This window comes from Parasteatoda tepidariorum, chromosome 3, assembly GCF_982258835.1.
Source record: "Parasteatoda tepidariorum strain Cologne lab strain chromosome 3, Ptep-v5.0, whole genome shotgun sequence".
Classification (NCBI taxonomy): Eukaryota; Metazoa; Arthropoda; class Arachnida; order Araneae; family Theridiidae; genus Parasteatoda; species Parasteatoda tepidariorum.
The window spans coordinates 3,199,177-3,219,409 of NC_141757.1; the positions used below are offsets into that span (position 1 = coordinate 3,199,177).

The 20,233-nt window shown below is 32.7% G+C and overlaps 1 protein-coding gene across 1 annotated transcript in view; it reads left to right on the top strand.

The window, feature by feature from the left end:
- LOC107454065 (NADP-dependent malic enzyme) overlaps nucleotides 1-19,093 on the top strand; it is a 39,004-nt gene extending 19,911 nt beyond the window's left edge. Inside the window, exons 6-13 of the mRNA XM_087158600.1 lie at nucleotides 1,828-1,931; nucleotides 6,157-6,266; nucleotides 7,200-7,297; nucleotides 10,696-10,809; nucleotides 13,064-13,175; nucleotides 14,018-14,160; nucleotides 16,329-16,499; nucleotides 18,760-19,093. Of these exons, the coding sequence (XP_087014726.1) occupies nucleotides 1,828-1,931; nucleotides 6,157-6,266; nucleotides 7,200-7,297; nucleotides 10,696-10,809; nucleotides 13,064-13,175; nucleotides 14,018-14,160; nucleotides 16,329-16,499; nucleotides 18,760-18,966 (1,059 nt within the window). The 3' untranslated portion in view covers nucleotides 18,967-19,093. The remainder of the gene's footprint in view (nucleotides 1-1,827; nucleotides 1,932-6,156; nucleotides 6,267-7,199; nucleotides 7,298-10,695; nucleotides 10,810-13,063; nucleotides 13,176-14,017; nucleotides 14,161-16,328; nucleotides 16,500-18,759) is intronic.
- Nucleotides 19,094-20,233: the final 1,140 nt, after the last annotated feature.

Below are 20,233 nucleotides of genomic sequence, written 5' to 3' on the forward strand. Positions count from 1 at the left end.
AAAATCACAAGGTTACGGAGTTGAACATTTGTAGTCGTAAACCCAAAAATTGGGTCGGCTCTTCATCGACGTTTATGAAATAAATATGCTACTTAATTTGTGTAGACAATATTTTAAGTTACGAAATCAGATTCACAAACCCACTTTCTTTGGGGGGAAAAATGCAAATTTATCAATGGGTCTGAATTTTTCCCCTCAAAGTGTAGGGGATAGTGGGGTCAATTGTAACATTTTTTACTTAACTATTTTTAACTAACAAAAAATCCTATATATTATTAGTATTAATTGACAGACAAGTAAAGTAGACTATCCTCTACTAGAAAAAAAAATAAATACCTTATTTTAAATGTTATTATATTAGTTTTTAACAATTTTTGACAGTCGTGTACTTGTTACAACTGTCCCCACTTACGGGGTCAATTGTAACAGCTCATAAATTCAACTAAAACATAGTTAATTATACATATTATCATAGTTGTGATACATTTTTTTATTGATCAAAATAGTAGTTATATTTTAGGAGTAAAAATAATAATGAGCAGATACTTAAAGGGTTAAACTTTTGACTTTTAGGGGTTAAAAATTTTAATTTATGCTGTGAAAGGTGACAAATAAAATAATGCACACGCAGCATAATATAAATGATATAGGAAACTATTGGTGGTTCTTAAGGAGTTAAGTAATGGTTTGTAAACATAAGATTATTTATTTTCAGCTGTTACAATCGTCCCTTTACTTATTGTTACAAATGTCCCCAAGACGCCATTTCAGCTTCATTTGTTAAAAAAAATGCTAGTTAATTAACTAAACTAATTTTTTTTATTGAAATGTTAATTAAGGTGTCCATTACATATTCGGTTAAAAACTTGTATTTGTTTAAACAAAATTACTTTGTTACAATATAATATTCTAATACCAAAAAAAGTACTTACATAGCCTGAAAATATCTTTTGTGATGTAACACTTTCAAAAGTACATAAAAATGGTTGCCAGCAGGGGTGTACATGTAGATTTATTAAATACACCTTGTGCGCCACCTAGAAACCAAATCTAGAAACCGACACTCGAAATTTTTGCTCTGTTACAATCGTAACCTGTTACAATTGACCCCACTCTCCCCTAGGGGTAATCTGGAAAAGCTGCAATCTGGAAATAGGATCTCAGTAATTTGGTCGGGAGAACGCTCCAAAATTTGGACGCCTAAATGTTTCATTTACTTTTTTTTGCGTGTTTCGTTATGTCTCGAGAAAGTTTTAAGCGAATTGAAAAATTGTTACATTCAATTATAAAATTCGTTTATTCAAAGACAATTCCAAGCAAGCAAGCAAGAAAAAATTATAATTATTTATTATTTTATTCAATGATAGTCGAAAAAGTTTTGAATTTCAAGGTATACACATTTTTACATCGCTTAAAGAATGTAATTTTAAATGGCAAAATATAAAATTGTAGCGAAATGGGTCGAATAGTTCCTAAAAAATCAAATTTGAAATATGCGGCTTTACTCTTTAAATTCAACCGATTACCAATTTTTTGTTAAAATTTGCTTAGAATTTTAAGCCATAAACATGCTTGGTCCAGGAGTTCACTTGTCTTCTAGATTGGGTTCAAAATGACAAGGCTGCGGAGTTGAACATTGTTAGTCGTAAACCCGAAAATTGAGTCGGCTGTTCAACGACAGTTATAAAAAAAGTAAATAAATAAATAAAAGCCGGTTAACTTCTACATCACAAGTGTGGAAAGTCGTCCATCTATTCGTATTTATGATTTGAGTTAATTCAAATGTTCTTATGACGAAGGGAGTATTATTCTCTCTGTTATTTGCAGAAACTTCTTAAAGATCCATTGTATATTGGGCTGAAACAAAAGAGAATCCAGGGAGAGAGATATGATGCGTTGATAGATGAATTCATGAAAGCTGTTGTCAAAAGGTATGTTTCGCTTTTTTTTCATACAGTTGGACGTATTATGTGTTACGATGTTGAACCAAGCTAGCTCACACTTCAGTGGAGGTTAAACTGTGGGTTATTCCGCGTCAGATTGTGGAAGGACACCAGCAAACAGACTTGTTGTCTTTTATGAAACTTATTCGAGAAAGGTAACGCGGGAAGTTAAGCATAATGGTTTTTATAATAACTAGGAGGCTCCGCCCCCTGCTCGCTAACGCTCGCCAACCCCCGAGAATTGCTACGCAATCCTATGTGGTTCACGCCGTGAAGCATGGATCACTGCGCTCGCTCGCCAATGAACACTATGTTCTAGCACAAAGACATAATATATTAACATCAAAGACATAGTATTTTATCATCAAAGACATAGTATTGTACTTATGTAGAAGAATTCTACCAATGTTCTTATTGGCTTTTAAAAAAGTATATTAGCTATTAAGATTGTACATGGTGAAAAAATCAAAACATTAGCTAAATAAGAAACATATTAGCAAAATAAATTATCAAATATTGCTTCACTAATATTCTGCATTTTAAAGTGTGACAATTCAATGCATAAATAAACGCGAAATATAAAAAAAATTCAATGCATTCAATACAAACACTTAAACGTTTAGGTAGCTCCCAGTAGAAAAATATCAATTCAACAGCGGCCTTTTAAAGCATTCTCACTTCAATTAATTAATAAATTCCTAATTGAGTTTAAATTAAATATTGTCATGTTTTTAGTGCATGAATCTGAATTGAACAACCTGATAATGCTCACTCTGGTTATTGTTATCTGGTTGCTCACTACGTGCTCTTGCGCGCCGAATCCAATCAATTAAAAATGAAAACTGTTGCCAGCGCGAGAAAAGAAATATCATCGGTTTTATTGATGCATACATACATACATACATACGTATTAGCATTTTATATAATATAGATACAGGCCTTAATTAAAGTTCACGTGAATATTAGGGTCGGAACAGACTGAGAATCTCAGATTTTCTGAAAACCCGCTGTGTTAGACTTTTTCTTTGGAAAAATTAATACCAATGATATTTTCTTTTCTTAAAAAAAAAAAGGCTTCATTATGTCCTCATAAATGATACCTGAAAACAAGATCAGATGAGTAAATCATCATCTAATTCAGATGAACAAATAAGTCTGCTCTGTGTGCTTCCCTTTTGGGGGGAAATGGGGATGGCATATCTGCCAACTCTTCCGGATTTTCCGGAAGATTTTATTTTCATTTTCGAAGTGGTAGCAATACTCGGGTTATTCCAATTAACTTTTTGAATTATAATGATAATTATAAATGAGTTTGACCACCACTACATATAAATAATTACAATAAATATATGAAAGCATAATAATCTTTGGGCAAGCGAATTTCAACGTGATCAAAATATAAATATATTTTTGAGTCAGATTGTTTTTCGTTTATTGTTTTACAATCACTCTGAAAATCCATTCTCGGAAAGAGTGAAAGTTGGCAGGTATGGGATGGGATTTGGGAATTTCATTTTGAATTTTCTTATAGGCAAACAAGTAAAGTTGTGGGGAGAGAAATTATCGCCAATGTCAACCTTCATCTATGAAAACGTACCCGTTCATACAATCGAGTTCACTTGTCTTATACACTAGTGAATTGGAATTGTGAAAGACGCGCTACAGTACTCCCCCCCCCCCCAGAATTTTATCTGTGATAGAATTCGATAGTCGGATACCACTAGTTGATTCATGGTTGTTTAGCGAGAAGCCAGGAAAACTGTATTAAGATCACCGTACTTTCAGTGCTGATCGTGAAAGCTATATTAAGTTGACGGTCGTGGTCACTTTTTTGTTGCCATTAGCAGTCGAGCCGATGTTGTGTGTGATCGAGACTGAGTAGCAACAGCGCGTGGATAATGTCGCAGTCACATATAGAAAGTCAACTGTTTAATGTGGATCATCCATCGAAGTGAGAGTTTCTGTCAAAGTAGGCGTGTTCACGTCACGTCTGGGTCACCAATGTGGGGAGACTCACATCTACAATGTCAACCCTAATGTACCCTGACATAAAATCGAATTAACATGTCTTGTATACTAAAGAATTGGAATTGTATTTTTGTAGTAGTAGACACACTACACTAAGATACTTTATTTTCGTTAAAAAAAAAAAGTTCATTATGTCCTCCTAAATGATACTTGGAGGCTTCCTTTCTCTTAAGATCAGATAAGTAAATCATTATCTATATCAAATGAATAAATAAGTCTGCGCTTTTTTTCTTCCCTTTTAGGAGGGAAATGGGAAGTGATTTTGAATTTCCTTCTAGATAAGCAAGTGATGTTGCGGGTAGACTGCATTCTTATTTCATTAATTGATTTGTCATGAAATAAGTAAAAGTCTTTTCTTAAAGAAATATTATATGTAGTAAGCTTTAAAATTCCAAATCTTAATTAAATTAGTGTATTTGAAAATTCATCATGAAAACATAATTTTTTTTTATTCAAGTTTAAAATTGAAAAGTTATTTCGAAAAGTTAGTTCAGTTTTCTTTAATTGTTCGTCGAAATTTTAAACAATGTTTTTGAATGAATTGATTTCTCTAAAGCGATTAAACGTGATCTGAATGCTTTAAAGATCAGTTCGGACAATGTTTTTCGCCGAGGAAAAGTTTACTTGAAATATAGGGGTTGGACGAAATAATGGAAATACTTCTTTTTTCTCAAGAAATACTTCATAAGTGTTCGGGTCATGCAATTTCTCATGCATGTCAATAAATTTTAAAGGTTGGAGGGATCGGCAATTGGTGTTTTTGGAGCTCAAAATGTCGACGATGAGCTTGTAACTCATATCAAATACGTTGATTGTCATATTAAATAACTACACTCAATTTCGTAAACCTAACTTAAATATTCATGGAAATATGAACATTTTCATTAAAAAAGCTAATTTTCGCTAATAAACGTTTTCTTACTATAACTGTAGAAATATTCAATAAAATAAAATAAAAATTTTTGAGTAATTTTGAGTTAATTATGAAAATATAAATTTAAAATTTGAAAAAAAAATCGTTGAAAACTGTGCTAGATATGAGTATTTAAAGTAGTATTTTTGTACTAAGCATGCGTTGAAAACAATTGAAAATAACTTTCTAATTTTGTTTTGATCCATATTTGATAACTTATGAAAAAAAAAAGACGAATTTGAATATCGTGAAAATTTAAAAAGTTTCTAGCAATTTTCTATAACAATTCAATAACAATCGACACGGCAAAGAAAAAATCTTTTTTTTAAATTTTGTCATAACATGGAATTCATAAATTCTAAAATCATTTTATGAATTTTTGTTTCGTGATACAAAATGAATTTGTGGAAACTGAAAACTTCTTACATTTGCAAAATATTCATAAGTTATCAAAAATAATTCTAAACGATTATGAAGAAGAAAAAAATGACAAGATTATGAAAAAAAATAAATAAATAAACAAATGTTTTTCGCTCATGCACAATATGAAAGGTTTATTTTAAATGCTAATATCTTGAGTAATTTTTGAGAGTGTTTTTCAGATTTTAAAATTATATTTTTATGATTAATTCAAAATTACTCTAAAAAGTTTTCGTTAAATTTTATTGAATATATCTGCAGCTATAGTAAGAACGTAAATCAAAAAAATTAGTTTATAAAAATATCCATATTTGCATGATTTTAAATAATTATGCAAATATACGTAATTACGTGATTATCATATAAGATAACTACACAAAATACGTAATTTTGTATAGTTATTTTATATGATAATCAACGTAATTAGCATGAGTCACAAGCTGTATTTTTATGGCATAAAGTGTTCAAAAACATTAATTTTCTTTCGTAATTTACTGCCGGTCTCTTAAACCTTTATTAATATGTATGAGAAATCGCACATCTGAAGTTTTAATATAATTCTCTGACACTATTAGATCCACAAAAAGGAGTGAGAAAGCACTCTTTTTTGCGGATGTAGTCGTGTGAGCTGATGACTAGAATATCTTTTAATTATTTTGTTTTCCTACTTTTTACATACATATATATCTATATATATATATTTTAAATAAAAAGAAATAGAGAAAACTTGGAAAAAATATAATAAAGATTAATAAAAAGAGAAGAAAAAAAATTATTAAAATAAAATACTTATAAAATATTAAAAAAGAACTCTATCAAAATCTGTTACATAATTCATTTGGGTTTTTGCAGGTATGGCCAGACTTGTTTAATTCAATTCGAAGATTTTGGTAATCAAAATGCTTTTCGATTATTGGAAAAATACAACGATCATTATTGCACTTTCAATGACGACATTCAAGGTAATCTCTTAAAATTATCTCTACAGAATGTGTTTTGAGAAAAAAATTATAGACTCATGAACCAAAAAAGATTTTCCTTTTTTTTTTCTATTGAGAAATATTTTGTAATGAATGATGTTATTAAAGTTTCATGAATCTAAAAGGCTACGAAATTGAAAGAGGAAATGAATTATGAAAATACAAATTTTTTTTACCTTCCTTTTAATGTTCAAAATTCTGTAATTTATTGGTTTCAATTTAAGTATCAAATTAAATCATAATGTATATAAATTGAATGAAAAGTATTAAAAATCAAAGGTTTTACAGGATGTTGCATAGTTTAAGAACTTCATTTTTAAACGAGTGACATTATTCACGTAAAGCATTCACAAATATGTTATGAGAGACCTAACCTTTCTATAGAAAGTGCGGAAGCATTTTCTAGGGAACTCATATTATTTTTATAAAATGTAATGAGCGGAACAAATTTGTTTTCATATAATACATCAGGTTTGAACGCGCTCTCTAATTTTTCTATATTTAAGACAAGTTTATGGGAGAAAGGATATAAACAAAAATGTGTATTATAATTTTCAAAACGTTTAAGTTTTTTGTTGTTGTAATTTTTGTGAAAAAATTTACTGGATTACTTTTTAAATAGTTTTATTTAATTAGTTGCTATACACATAATAGTTTTAGTTTGCGCGTAATTTCGAGACACATAATGATATTAGTTTTACGGCGATATTATTTACACATCGCGAAAATTATAACTTAATCAAAAGTCCTAAGTAATTCCTTAATCAAAATTCCTCTAATTTAGTTAAACAAAAAACTTGATTTACTGGTTTGTCATATTCGTGATTGCCAGAGTTAGAAAAAAAAATTTTTTTTGGTTCTTTTTCGCTTAAATATTTCTCAATTTTGAATGGTTGGTGTGTTTTATGATTCCAGGAACAGCATCAGTGGCCGTGGCTGGAATTCTATGCAGTGTTCGATTGACTGGCACCAAAGTGTCTGAACACACATTCCTCTTCTACGGCGCAGGAGAAGTAAGAGTTTACAAATAAAATATCATTTTATTCACTATTTTTTTAAGCAAACCAAAACGAATTTTATATTTTATAAATATGAATTGTATTTTATTGAAAACATAAATCAATAAAAACAATCATAACATTAGATATATTTTGGATTCACTTTGAAAGATTATAGTAAATTAATTTAGAAAATAAAATGTAAAGTAAATTTTAGATGTCAGCTTTAAGATTTAAACTAACAGTTTTAATCTAACTTTACTAGCGATTTAAACAATCTAATTTTCTAAAAAGAGAAAAGAAAAAAAACGATATAAAACATAATTGAGCTTTGTAAAATATTTATGGCAATAAAAGAGAGGAAATAACTAATATTTTAAGCTAAAAAATAAAAATAACTGAAATTGCATTGAGAGAAATACGCAATAGAGAAACTTAATATGTTATGTATTTTTTTTAAAGGTTAACTGATCTTTAATATAAAAAAAACTCTAATTACTATACATTACCTTTTTTTATCCGTCGTTGAACAGCAGACCCAATTTTGGAGGTTGACGACTCCTAATGTTCAACTCTGAAGCCCTGTAATTTTGAACCCAATACAGAAGACAATGGAACTCCTAGATCAATGATTGAAAGAATTTGCCTTCGTGGAGGACTCTTTGATGGAACTAACCCGCATTTGCATTACATGGACAGGAAAGCCACGAAAACCTCCAAAATCTGACTTCAGTAATGTCCCAACACCCCTACTTGAAATAGTTAAACCTCGTAACCATAGCCACCGCTACTACTCCTGACGAATGATTAGGGGAGTTCTTTACATCCACAAACTATACTGTGGGCGATGTCTGCTTTAGAAAGACGCTTCCCGGATACCTTGTTTACTTTCGGTTGATGAAGAGTTCTTTATAGTTTGTCTAAAGTAAGTACTCCCTTAACCATTCGTCTGGACCCATGACGGTGACTATGGTGACGAGGTATAACTATTTCAAGTAGGGGTGTGGGGTCATTGCGTAGGACAGGTTTTTGTTAAGGGTCGGCGAGATTTTCTTCGGTCTACTGTTGTAACCCTAGAGTGAAAAGAACCTACCCTCCCTAGAATGCTATATTCTTGTTTCCATAGTAGCAGGCGGCCTCAGACTTTGTGGCGGGGGGAGTTCTTACCGTAGACAAACAGTATTTTTTGAGGGAGGGAGGGGGGTTCATATTGTTCGAATTGAGCCGCGATAGCTCAGGGTAAAGAGCGTTCGTCCAATGAGGTGAACAAGGTTCGAATCCCCAGCGATGATGGCTGATCGAAACGAATCCGCATCCGGATTGCACCGACCACAGTGCTGACGTGAAATATCCTCAGTGGTCGACGGATCATGGGTTGCAGTGGTGCGCAAACTAGGGGTCGCGACCCCTGTGGGGGTCACCAGAAGTTTTTTTGGGGTCGCCAAATTTTTATGAAATGCATTATCCCTGCATGCTGCATACCATACAGTGTACATATAAAGAGTGAAGCGCCGTCACTCACTGTTTAATTGCAATTGGATTTCCGAAATGTCACGAAATATCGAGTCAGAAGTCATAAAACGCATACAAAATTCATCTGTATTTGCTTTACAACTGGACGAGACTACCGATATTACTAAAATGTCACAACTAATTATTTACGTTAGGTTTATTTTTAATGAAGATGTAACAGAAACGTTTTTATGTTGCAAAAGTTTGGAAGGAAAAACAACTGGAGAAAAAATATTCGAAGTAATAAATGAATATTTTGAAGCAAAGTCTCTTACCTGGGCAAACTGTGTTGCGGTTTGTACTGATGGTGCTGCAGCATTAACAGGTTCGAATAAAGGGCTCAGAGGCTTAATTCAGAAGGTGGCGCCTCATATGGTATTTAATCACTGTATGATTCATCGGCAAGCTCTTGTTGCAAAAGATATGGATGAAGAGTTGCACAACGTATTACGAGACGCTGTTAGTTACAGCCGTCTCTTTTCAGTACTTTGCAATGAGATGGGCTCAACGTATGAGAAATTACTGTTACACACCGAAGTCAGATGGCTTTCACGTGGGAAAATACTACGACAGATATTTGATTTGAGAAATGAAGTGTACATGTTCTAAATCGAAAAGAAACATAGATTGGCAAGTTATTATATCAATGAAGTTTGACTGGGGAAGCTGAGCTATTTAGTTGATATTTTCGAAAAACTTAACGACTTAAATTTGAGCTTGCAGAGTGAAAATTCAACTATCATAACTACAGCCAGTAAAATTCAAACTTTTAAGAATAAGTTTAGTCTCTGGCAAACTGAACTGAATAAAAACAACACCGACATGTTCCCTTGCTTTAACGATTTTATCAAGGAAAATAATATAGATATATTTACATTTAAAAACATCATTTCCAATCACATTGAAAAGTTAAAGAAAAAATTTTCGAGAAGATTCGAGGATTTTCCTGAAAACGATCTTGGTTGGATTCGTGATCCATTTTCCTTTGACATATGCAGTTCAACGCTTCAAATTAATGAGAAAGAGCAATTGATAGATCTAATTAGTGATTATACTCTTCGAAATGAATTTAAGACTCAGCCTTGCCAAAAATTTTGGCTATCCGTGGAAAAGCAACATCCCGTTTTATGCAAGAATGCCATCAGAGTGTTAATACAATTTGCATCAACATATTTATGTGAAACTGGATTTAGCAAACTAGTTTCAATAAAAACTAAATACCGCTCGCGTTTAAACCCTGAAGATGATATGCGAATTGCAATTAGCTACATACATCCAAACATCGATGGGATAATTAGAAACTTGCAGCCACATACATCTCATTAAGGGGCAATTTACTGATTTTTGTGTTATACAAAAAGTATTTTCTTAAAATTATAAATAAAATTAATATGAGTCAGATATGATGATGTTTTTATTCGATGAAACGAAAGAAATGCGCGAAATATATACATCGTATTTGTGAACATTTATGTCTAGGGGTCGCCAAAAATTTTCCCTCTACAAAAAGGGTCACAGTCGAAAAAAGTTTGCGCACCACTGGGTTAGAGTCCCTTTGTCGTCAGACTAGCCGTGGGAGGTTCTTGTGGTCTTCCTCTCTATGTAACGCAAATGCGGTGTTAATGCCATCAAAAAGTCCTCCACGAAGGCAACACTTCTCCGATTACTTGATCCAGGAGTTCCCTCGTCTTCTGGATTGGGTTCAAAATGACAACGCTACGATGTTAAGCATTAGTAGTCGTAAATCCATAAAAATTGGGTCGGGTGTTCACACCGATGGTTATAAAATATTGTACGAATTGAATTAAATATAATTTTTAATTTACTTTTTTTAAAAAGAAAAAAATATCCCCCTCCTAAAAGTTTAAAAATAATCTGGATTTTGTGTCATTTTTTTACAGGCAGCCTTAGGCATAGCAGATTTATTAGTAATGGAAATGGAGGAAGAAGGGGTCTCCAAAGAGGATGCCTATGCCAAAATTTGGATGTTCGATTCCAGGGGGCTCGTCGTCACGGTTCGAATACAGTTTCTTTACTTACACACTATATAACAAAATAAAAAAAAAGTCTTGATACACAGTTCTTATAAAAAAATGTGTAAAAGTAAGTGATGAAAAAGGACTAAAATACAATCAGACTTCTATTGAGCGAACTTCCGTTTTGCGATTTTCTCTATTTCACGCATTTTTTGGAGGAACAAAGAACGTTTTGGAAATTTCTTCGTTAACTAACTTCGAAGTAGCGAAGTGAATTTTCTATTTAACGAACTTTTCTTTGAGATTCACTTTCACTATTTCCCAAAATTTTTCGGAACATTTCAAACTTGTTAATGCATTTTCTAGGGGAAATGACTTTGAATTGATTTTCGCAGCCACTAAACTTTTAGAGAAAGCGATAAAATCCCTTTTTGTTTGCATTTCATACAGGAATCCATGTCAAAAATCAATTTACGAGACAGCATTGCAGAAATGTCTAAAACATGGAAATAGGATGTCACAGATCGTACTATTCGTAACAGTTTTGATAAAGCTGGATTCTTGGTCAGCGTGGAGAATTTGGAAAATGCGGAGGACATTCTTTTAGAAGAACTTAAAAAAATATCGGTGCAGCTAAGAGAGAACCACGAAATGAACGATGATCTACTGATTAATGATTTTCTTTTTATTGATTTTGAAGATGCAACCACAAAAATGTTGACTAAATCGGATATTTTGGACAGAGAGAAAAATAAAATAATACGGCAATAAATTGCGAGGAAGAACATGACAGAAATGATAAACAAATCAACAAATGAAATGTTTAAATCATTTGCAACAGTTCGATAGTAGATATTAATTTATAAGATAAAAGTGCATTAATTGCTATTTTATTTTAATTATGTCAAGTGTTTCTGAATTTAAAATCTGTTTTGTGTTGTTTAAGTATTTCAAATAGAGATTTTCTATTTAACGAATTTTCCATGTAAGGAACTTTTTATCGGGATTTAGCGACTTTGTTAAATAGAGGTCTGACTGTAGTTTTTTTTTAATAAATTTTTTTCTGAATGAAGGGTCGATTTTATTCAATTTAACGAAATGACGTAACTAGATAAAGTGACTCTTACGTTCGTAATGTCCTTTTTTATTCATGAGCCAATTTTGGTGTTTACAGAAAGAATTATTTAATTAAAATGCTGGAAATATATATACATAAAGTATTTAAAAAATTTTATTGAGATAATTTTTCGTTTTCAGTTTCAAGAATTATTTTCAGGAAGATCACACTTTTTACTAGCTCAATTTTTCTTTTCAAATACGATTCAATTTTTTTTCATCATATACATAAAAAGAAAATTAAGAAGGTTTTTGTTTGTTTTTGGTCATTAAAAGAAATAAAAAGTTGTTTCCAGATAAAATATTTAAAGATTTTCTTATATTTCAAAAACAGTTTCTTGACCTCAATTGTTTTTTTTTCTTTTCCGAATATTATTAGATATCATACTTCTAAAATAAAAAAGTCAAAAAGGTGTTTTTTTTGTTTTTGATCATTGTAATAAAAAGTAGCTTTTACCTATATACTTCAAAAAATTCAAGTAATGTTAAATATCATACTTTTTGATTTCATTAAAAAAATATTCATTAAAAAATGGTTTTTACAAAATTGTTTCAAGATATTTTTAAAGTAAAATAAGTTTCCTGATCTAAATTTGTTTCGCATAAGATGTTATTATTATACTTTTTAACGTAGAAAAATACCAAAAAAAGCGCTTGTTTTTGATACAAAAACAAGTAATAAAAACGTATCTTTATTTTTAAAGTTGATTCCTGCTTAGGTCAAAGAAAAATTTTATTTCAGTTACTTTTTATGAAATAATTAAACATTTTTCTTCTATATAAAACTAAAATTAATGAATTAAATTTAATGAATGAATTAATATTTGAAAAAAACTGCATTAACATCAAGTGTCATTCATTACAAGTTTTAAAAAAAATATATTTGAATTTGAGTGGATAAATAAAAAGAATTTTATGAGAGATTAAAAATTTGAATAAGATATATAGGGAGAGTGTGAATTAAATAGTAGGAATTAAAGAGGAAGAAAAAACAGTGGTTTTCAGCCGAAATATTTTAAGCTTCTTTCATCGTAAGAGAAAAAAAGTTTCCTAAACTTCTTTCTTTTTTTCCTCTCAAAATGTTAAATTCACATTTTTCAACGTAGAGAAAATCTTTTGAAAACGTTATCTGAATGAAGTGGGAATGAGTTGATGATAAAATGCTTTATTTATTTAGAGCAGAGATCCGTCTGGCCTGAAAGACCATAAGAAATGGTATGCAAAGGACCATGCTGAAACAAAAGATTTGGAAAAAATGACAGAACACATCAAACCCTCAGTTCTTATTGGTGAATATCATTTTTTTCTTCTTCCGTTGTGCATTTACGCTTTTGCTAACTAACCTCCCCCCACCCCAATTACAACTCACTCCTCTTTTTTTTTTTGAGAATAAAAGTCCATAAAGACTGAGATAGCCTGGTTGGTAGGGCACTGGACACATGTCCAAGCGGTCGTGGGTTCGATCCCCACCGACCGAAGACTCTCTGTTTGGCAGATGGTGTCTGATGCACGTTAAATCTGTCGAGTCTCGAAGTTTTCCACGCCCCCATAACAAATCATACCTCTGGAGATACTAATCCAGGAGTCTTCTGGGTTGGTTCAAAATTACAAAGTTCGAAGTTGAATATTCGTAGCCGTAAACCGTAAAATTGAGTCGGCTGTACAGCGACGGTTATCAAATGAAAAAAAAGTAAAGGTAGGTAGTGCATTAGTATATTTACGTCGCTCTAGAGTTGCACAATGGGCTATTGGCGACGTTCAATGAAACTTCTCGGAGGATGATCCGAAGACACGCAGTTGCAATTTGGAACCTCTGCAGAGGGGGTGGCTCTTCTTCTTTGGTAGCGCGATGCGTTCGAAGTCGAGCACTTTACGGTAGAACTGTTTAACGAGAACCGATACCGCAACTAGGCCCCTACGCAGACTGATCCAAGTGGTCACCCACCCGCGCCACTGAGTGATGCTTGACTCCGGTGATCTGCTGGGAACCGTGTCTTAACAATCAGTCCTCTGTGGGACTGTAAAATCTTGTACAGTTGATTAAATCTTTAATTGCTGAACTATAAAGCTGCATGTTTGAACTTCTACTATGTAAATTATTAGGTCAAAAGGTGTTTGTATACTTTATTAGGTGCTTCCGCTCAACCTGGAGTATTCACAGAGAAGGTGCTCAGGATGATGCAGAATACATGTAAACAGCCCATTGTTTTTGCCCTCAGTAACCCCACTGACAGGGCAGAATGCACAGCAGAACAAGCTTACACTTTCACAGATGTAAGTTTAGTATTCCATTCTCTCACTATAAGTTGTATAATTATGCAAAACTTAAGTTATTGCTCATTTATATAAAATCATTAATTTATTAAAAGATTAAGTAAGTATTTTGATAACCGTTAATTTAGTTCAGTTTTTTAATATTTTTCAAAAAGTAAATAAATAAAAAGCTTTTCATTATAGACGTCTTCTTTTCTTTCTTACCTTTTTGCCCATTGGCAAAATGGTAATTGGTTTGGGTTTGATGGCATGTTATTTGGAAGTCATCACATTTTTCAACTGTGTTCAAGAATAATAGTAAACAGTGCGCATGCGTTGCTATGGCGACCGCTGCGTTTGATAATTTTATTAAAATCATAATAAGTATTCTTTAGCCCGCATTAGTTGAAAATAAGCTTGTTACATTATTTCTTTATTCTTATTAGCTTTTTCTTATTCCTTATTTATTTTCACCAGCAGGCATTTCTAATGTATTTACGTAATAATAATTTAAAGTATTTTTATATATTTTTTATTATTAACTTAACAATGACTGTCTTGACGTAGATTTTAATATAAATATGAATACTGAAGAAGGACGTATTTTGTGACATCTTGAAACACGTACATAGGCAGGATTTGAAATAGTGTGGCTTTTATCTGAGTTAATCCAGAAAAGAAAAAGAGCATTTGACCAAGCCGTTACCAAAGATCGTAATATCACAATTTTTATTTAAAATTTGTTGTAAACCTTTATTTTTTCAATGATAAGTGCTTTTGCCGATGTGTTCATTTCTTTGACTTTTAACTTTTCTCGTGTAGCAATGAAATTGAGGGACGGGGTTTGACAGACTAAAGTTTTTTCATGAACAAAAGTTATTAAATTATAGAAAAATGAAGGTATAGGAAAGGAAAGGCTGCTTATTTGTATGTTGTTTTTTTGTTAATGTTTTTGAAGTCAGAAAGCATTTGAAACTTCGTAGTTTCAAATGCTTCTTCGCATTCAAATAAAATTTCGCATTTTATTATATTATATGGAATTATTGTGGATATTTTATAATATTCAGAAAATTACTTTATTCCACGCTTTTTTCTTCATTTTTGAAATTAACCTCGTTGTGCTTAGCATGTTTTGAGAAATGCTTTACATTACTAATAGTAAAAGTTTTTATATTTATTTAAAATTTTCAAGTTTAGAAAAAGAAGCCACTGTTAAAAATACTGGCCAATAGCAAGGTTTGATAATTTTGCCCTATAGCTGGCAGCAAAGGATGGTGGACATCAACTGCAAGCCGACTAAACACATCAAATAGGCGATCAAAAATTTTTCTGCTTGTCGCCACTTTTTTGGTCAAAAATGTGCATTTAATTTACTTTTTCAATAAAAATGGAATTATTACAAAAATTTTATACTATGCAGGAAATTAATTTGACGCCTTTCTTCATTTTGAAATGAACCTTGTATCGTTCTATATATTTTGAAAAATGGTTCAAAAGGAGTGACTTGTATCATGGATAGCAACAAATCGTTTTAGATTGGGTACTTGCACTTCAAGAAGATCACAATACCCAAGACATGTGACCTATGACGTCGGCACCAGATGATGGTTTATAAGCAAAATGGTGTGTTAAAGTGGAGCTAAGTTTCTCCACATAAATTATAATGTTAATAAACGTGAAATTAATAATTGAAATCTTTGTGAATAAGAATGTGTCACTTAAGACAATTGATATTTGACTGACTTGGCTTACTCGAAATAGAATGGAAAGAGCAGTTGCTAACGTAAGCAAATGGTTTCAACAACCAATCAGGATCGAGATACCCACACCACTTGCAGGAAACCATTGTTTAAAATTCTCCATCTGGGGAGTAGACTGATTTCATGCCTTTGACCCTCTCCTCTTTTCAGTTGTATGTACTACGATATTTTTCCCTTTCTTAATATTTTTCGTATTTCATTGTTAAAAATATTTTTTCAAAATTTTTTTGACGCTTTCTTTTAGAACTATGTTTAATGTAGTTTTCAGTTCCATTTAATTTCCCAACTTAAAAGATTTTAATTTATATGAAAATCAAGACAGAAACATACGTACTTCCTTCTTCTATGACTCTCCACACGCTAATGGTGAAAGCAGCAAAATTAGATCCATATTAGTTGGCAGCACATTAGATGTCTTTTGTTTTTCAGGGTAAATGCATATTTGCGAGTGGAAGTCCGTTTCCAGCCTTCACCTACAAAGGAAAGACATTTCATCCAGGGCAGGGCAACAATGCCTACATATTCCCAGGAGTTTCTTTGGCGCTTATAGCTTGTGAGGCACGATCCGTCGGTGACAAGGTCTTCCTAGTGGCAGCTAAGGTAATTGCTAACCATTCAATATTTTTTTATAGTTACTAAAGTACATACATAAGCTAATTTAAATCATTGCAAACTTTTATATTTGTTAACTTCGGTATTATGGTTATTTAGTTAACATAATACCGAAATGTACTAACATAGAGAAATATTGCTGTTCAGCTATATCATAATATTTAAAATAAATATAAATTCTCCAAAAACCTTTTGCCTGAGCTTCCTTTTGAAGTCCATAAAATGTTGTTATATGCGCATATTTCATAGAATTTCATTAAAATTTCCCAAGTATATTTAATTAACCGCATAATACACATAGTCTCATAATAACATAAATATTTTAAATAATGATCTATATATATATTTCTCTTACACGGCGACAAAAAAAAGCCTCATTACAACTCCCCGAATGGCAACGCTAGAAAATAGACTAATGATTGCCGCTAAAAATGTCACATGCCAAATCTAGCTGAGTTGGCTCAACATATAGCTCTTTTAAAAACGGAAACTGAAATAACAATTCAGATGCGGCAATCTCATACTATTAAGCTAGGCAGAAGTGAGTAGTCTTTGTCTATAGATCTCTATTTTAGTAATTTGTCGAAAGCGCTTTTTTTCAAGAATTTATATATTGCGAATTTATTTGACGATTTTTGATTTATGTCACGAATTTTTTTGTATTATTATTGTTATTCATTGAAAAACGAGTCTCAGTCAATGAGTCTTTATTTGAATTCAAATTTATTTCAATGACTTAGTATTTTTTTAAAAAAAAAAAGTTATATGGATTTGAATGACTGTTTTGAATTCTTAGAATTTCGTGCATTTGCAATGTACCTAAGTTAGTAGCGAGCGAAGCAAACCATATAAAATTGCGTAGCAATTTTCGGGGGTTGGCGAGTGTTAGCGAGCAGGGGCGCAGCCCACTAGTATTAAAGATTACATTCACTAAGAAATTTAGAAGAATTCTTAAGCACTAATAACTTTTATTTTTTAAGTTCAGGATTTTCTTTTCTTTCACCTTGTACATTTTTCTTTTCTTCTCTGTTTAAAGTTAAAGAGACAGTATTGATTTCAATGGCTAATAAAAGTTCTTAAACGTCTAAACGAAAAACATAATGCGTTTCAATTCACAAATTCTTCTAGTACAATTTATAATTCATTTGATGTCACTCTTATATTTTCTGAAGTAAAATATGGAAAATTACCCTTTGACAGAAATCAGAAGCTCGGAGAGGCACAAGTCTCTTTAAAGGAGTGACCTAGCCCTGGGTACAAATGGTGTACAGGTTGCAAGCAAAGGATTAAAATGATTTTCTTAAATTTTGAGAAAAATGAATTTTAAATGAGCCACCAACTGAAGCTGAAAAAATACTGTTAAAAATATTGGGAGTACAAATAAGTTTCCGCCGTTTTCTATCAAAAATTGGCAGTTTATTGTGAATAAACGGTACATTATCTTTTATTCAAAGTCTTCTCCATTACTGGACACTACTTTGTCTCATCTTTCTGGGAGCATTCCACGAATCGACCCATTCATAGGTATCTTCATAGATGTAAATTTCTGTTCAGACAGATCATGTGCCATCGACTGGAATAGGTGATAATCTGAAGGGACAAGATTTGGTGAATACGGCGGATGGGGTAGGACTTCCCATTCCAGTGTTTCCAAATAGCAAAATCGTCGTTCAATGTCTCTCGGCTTCAGTTCGTATGGAACCCAACTTCCTTGTTTTTGGATCATTCCCAACGATTTTAAACGATGTGGAATTGCTTACTGAGTCACTTGTAATGTAAGAGCAAGCTCTTGTTGCGTTTGGGACGAATTTTCTTCCAATTCCTTGCCTTCGTACAATTCCACTGCGTTCTTTGTCTTCCACGTCAAACTCACAGTTTTTAGACTTCTGAAACCACTCACGACAACTTCCCTCACTTGAAGCAGCCTCACCCTATTGTTTCTCCAAGCAATCGATGCGCCTCTGCAGATTTCTTCAAATTAAAAAAAGTAAATCAAAAGTTCCTGCAAATGACGCTTATTTGGCACAAAACGCGACATTTTTGCTCGAAAACCAAAACTTTAAGCTCATGTTGTTACCAGATGAACAAACTTACAATAAGAAGTTTAACATCAATAACATAACCTTCTGGTAGTTACCATCTTGTGAGGAACAGCGGTAATCACAATAAATGTATAGGAATTATAAAATGATGTTTAAGTAGGATATCTCCATATTAAATAAAATCGTATGATTTATTTTATTCTTAGGCTTTAGCTGAACAGGTGTCCAAGGAAGATTTAGCGGAAGGGCGTGTCTACCCGCCCCTCCACACCATTCGCAAAGTGTCTCTGACCATCGCAGCAAAAGTGGCCCGCTTCCTGTTTACCGAGGGTCTGGCCACCATCAAACCCGAACCACCCGACTTAGAGACATTCCTATCTACAAAGCAATACAGTTACGAGTATGACGGTTAAACAAGAGACATTTATTTAATATTTGTTAAGATGGATGATGATGAATGTATTCGTGTTTATTACTGAGAATGAATTAATGTTTGTTATATTATGATCTGTACATCAGAATAAATATCATGTATGTTTATGTGTTCGATTTTTTTTTCTTTTTTATTAAATAGCCAATTCAAATATCACCTGTCCTGCAGAGGACTGATCGTAAAGACACTGTTCCCAGCAGATCACCGAAGTTAAGCATCACTGGCTGCGGTCAGTGTGCGGGTGGGTGACCACTTGGATCAGTCTGCGTAGGGACCGAGGGTGTGGGGTATGGGTCCTCGTTGAACTGTGCTACCGTAAAGTGCTCGACTTCGCACGCAGGTCGTCGGGCTACCGAAGCGGGGGTGCCATCCCCTCTGCAGAGGATCAAAATTGTGATGGCATGTCTTCGGATCATCCTCAGGGATGTTTCCCAGACCGTCGCCAATAGCCCATTGTGCAGCTCAAGTGCGACGTAAATGAACTACAACAACAACAACCCAGTAGAACAACGAAGTCTTGTATTACTGGCTGTGGTCATCAAGTGGGTGGGTGACCACTTTGAACAGCCTGCGTAAGGACCGAGAGCTTACGGTATCGGTTCTACCGTAAAGTGCTAGACTTCGCGCGCAGGTCGTCGGGCTGCCAAAGCAGGGGAGCCATCCCCTCTGTAGCGGATCAAAATTGTGATGGTATGTCTTGGGATTTTCCTCAGGTACGCTTCCCAGACTGTCACCAATATCCCATTGCGCAGCTCTACTGCGACGTAAATAAAGAGCCAATTCTAGTATAACCTAATGGGGAAGCGTGATTTACTTATTTTTGCCGACAGAGGGGAAGGAGGGGAATACGTAATACATCAAAATCACTTAATTTTCAATAATTGTCTTTAAAAGCAAAACTGAATAAATAAATGTAGCGACAAAAACTAGGAGTAGAAATATCGCAAACATGTATTAAAAGTTGATTTCGAAAAAGATTACTTTGAAAAAAAAAATTTTTTTTTCAAATTTCATCTATCTATTATTGAAATGTCATCTTCTTAACTGAAAATGCGAATTTCCAGGCTAGCTTGAAACATTTCAACTAAACGTTTCTCTTTATGCAATTTAGAGAGGACTGTGGTCAGCATCTACAAAGCAATATCGCAAACATGCATTAAAAGTTGATTTCGAAAAAGATTACTTTGAAAAAAAAATTTTTTTTTTTCAAATTTCATCTATCTATTATTGAAATGTCATCTTCTTAA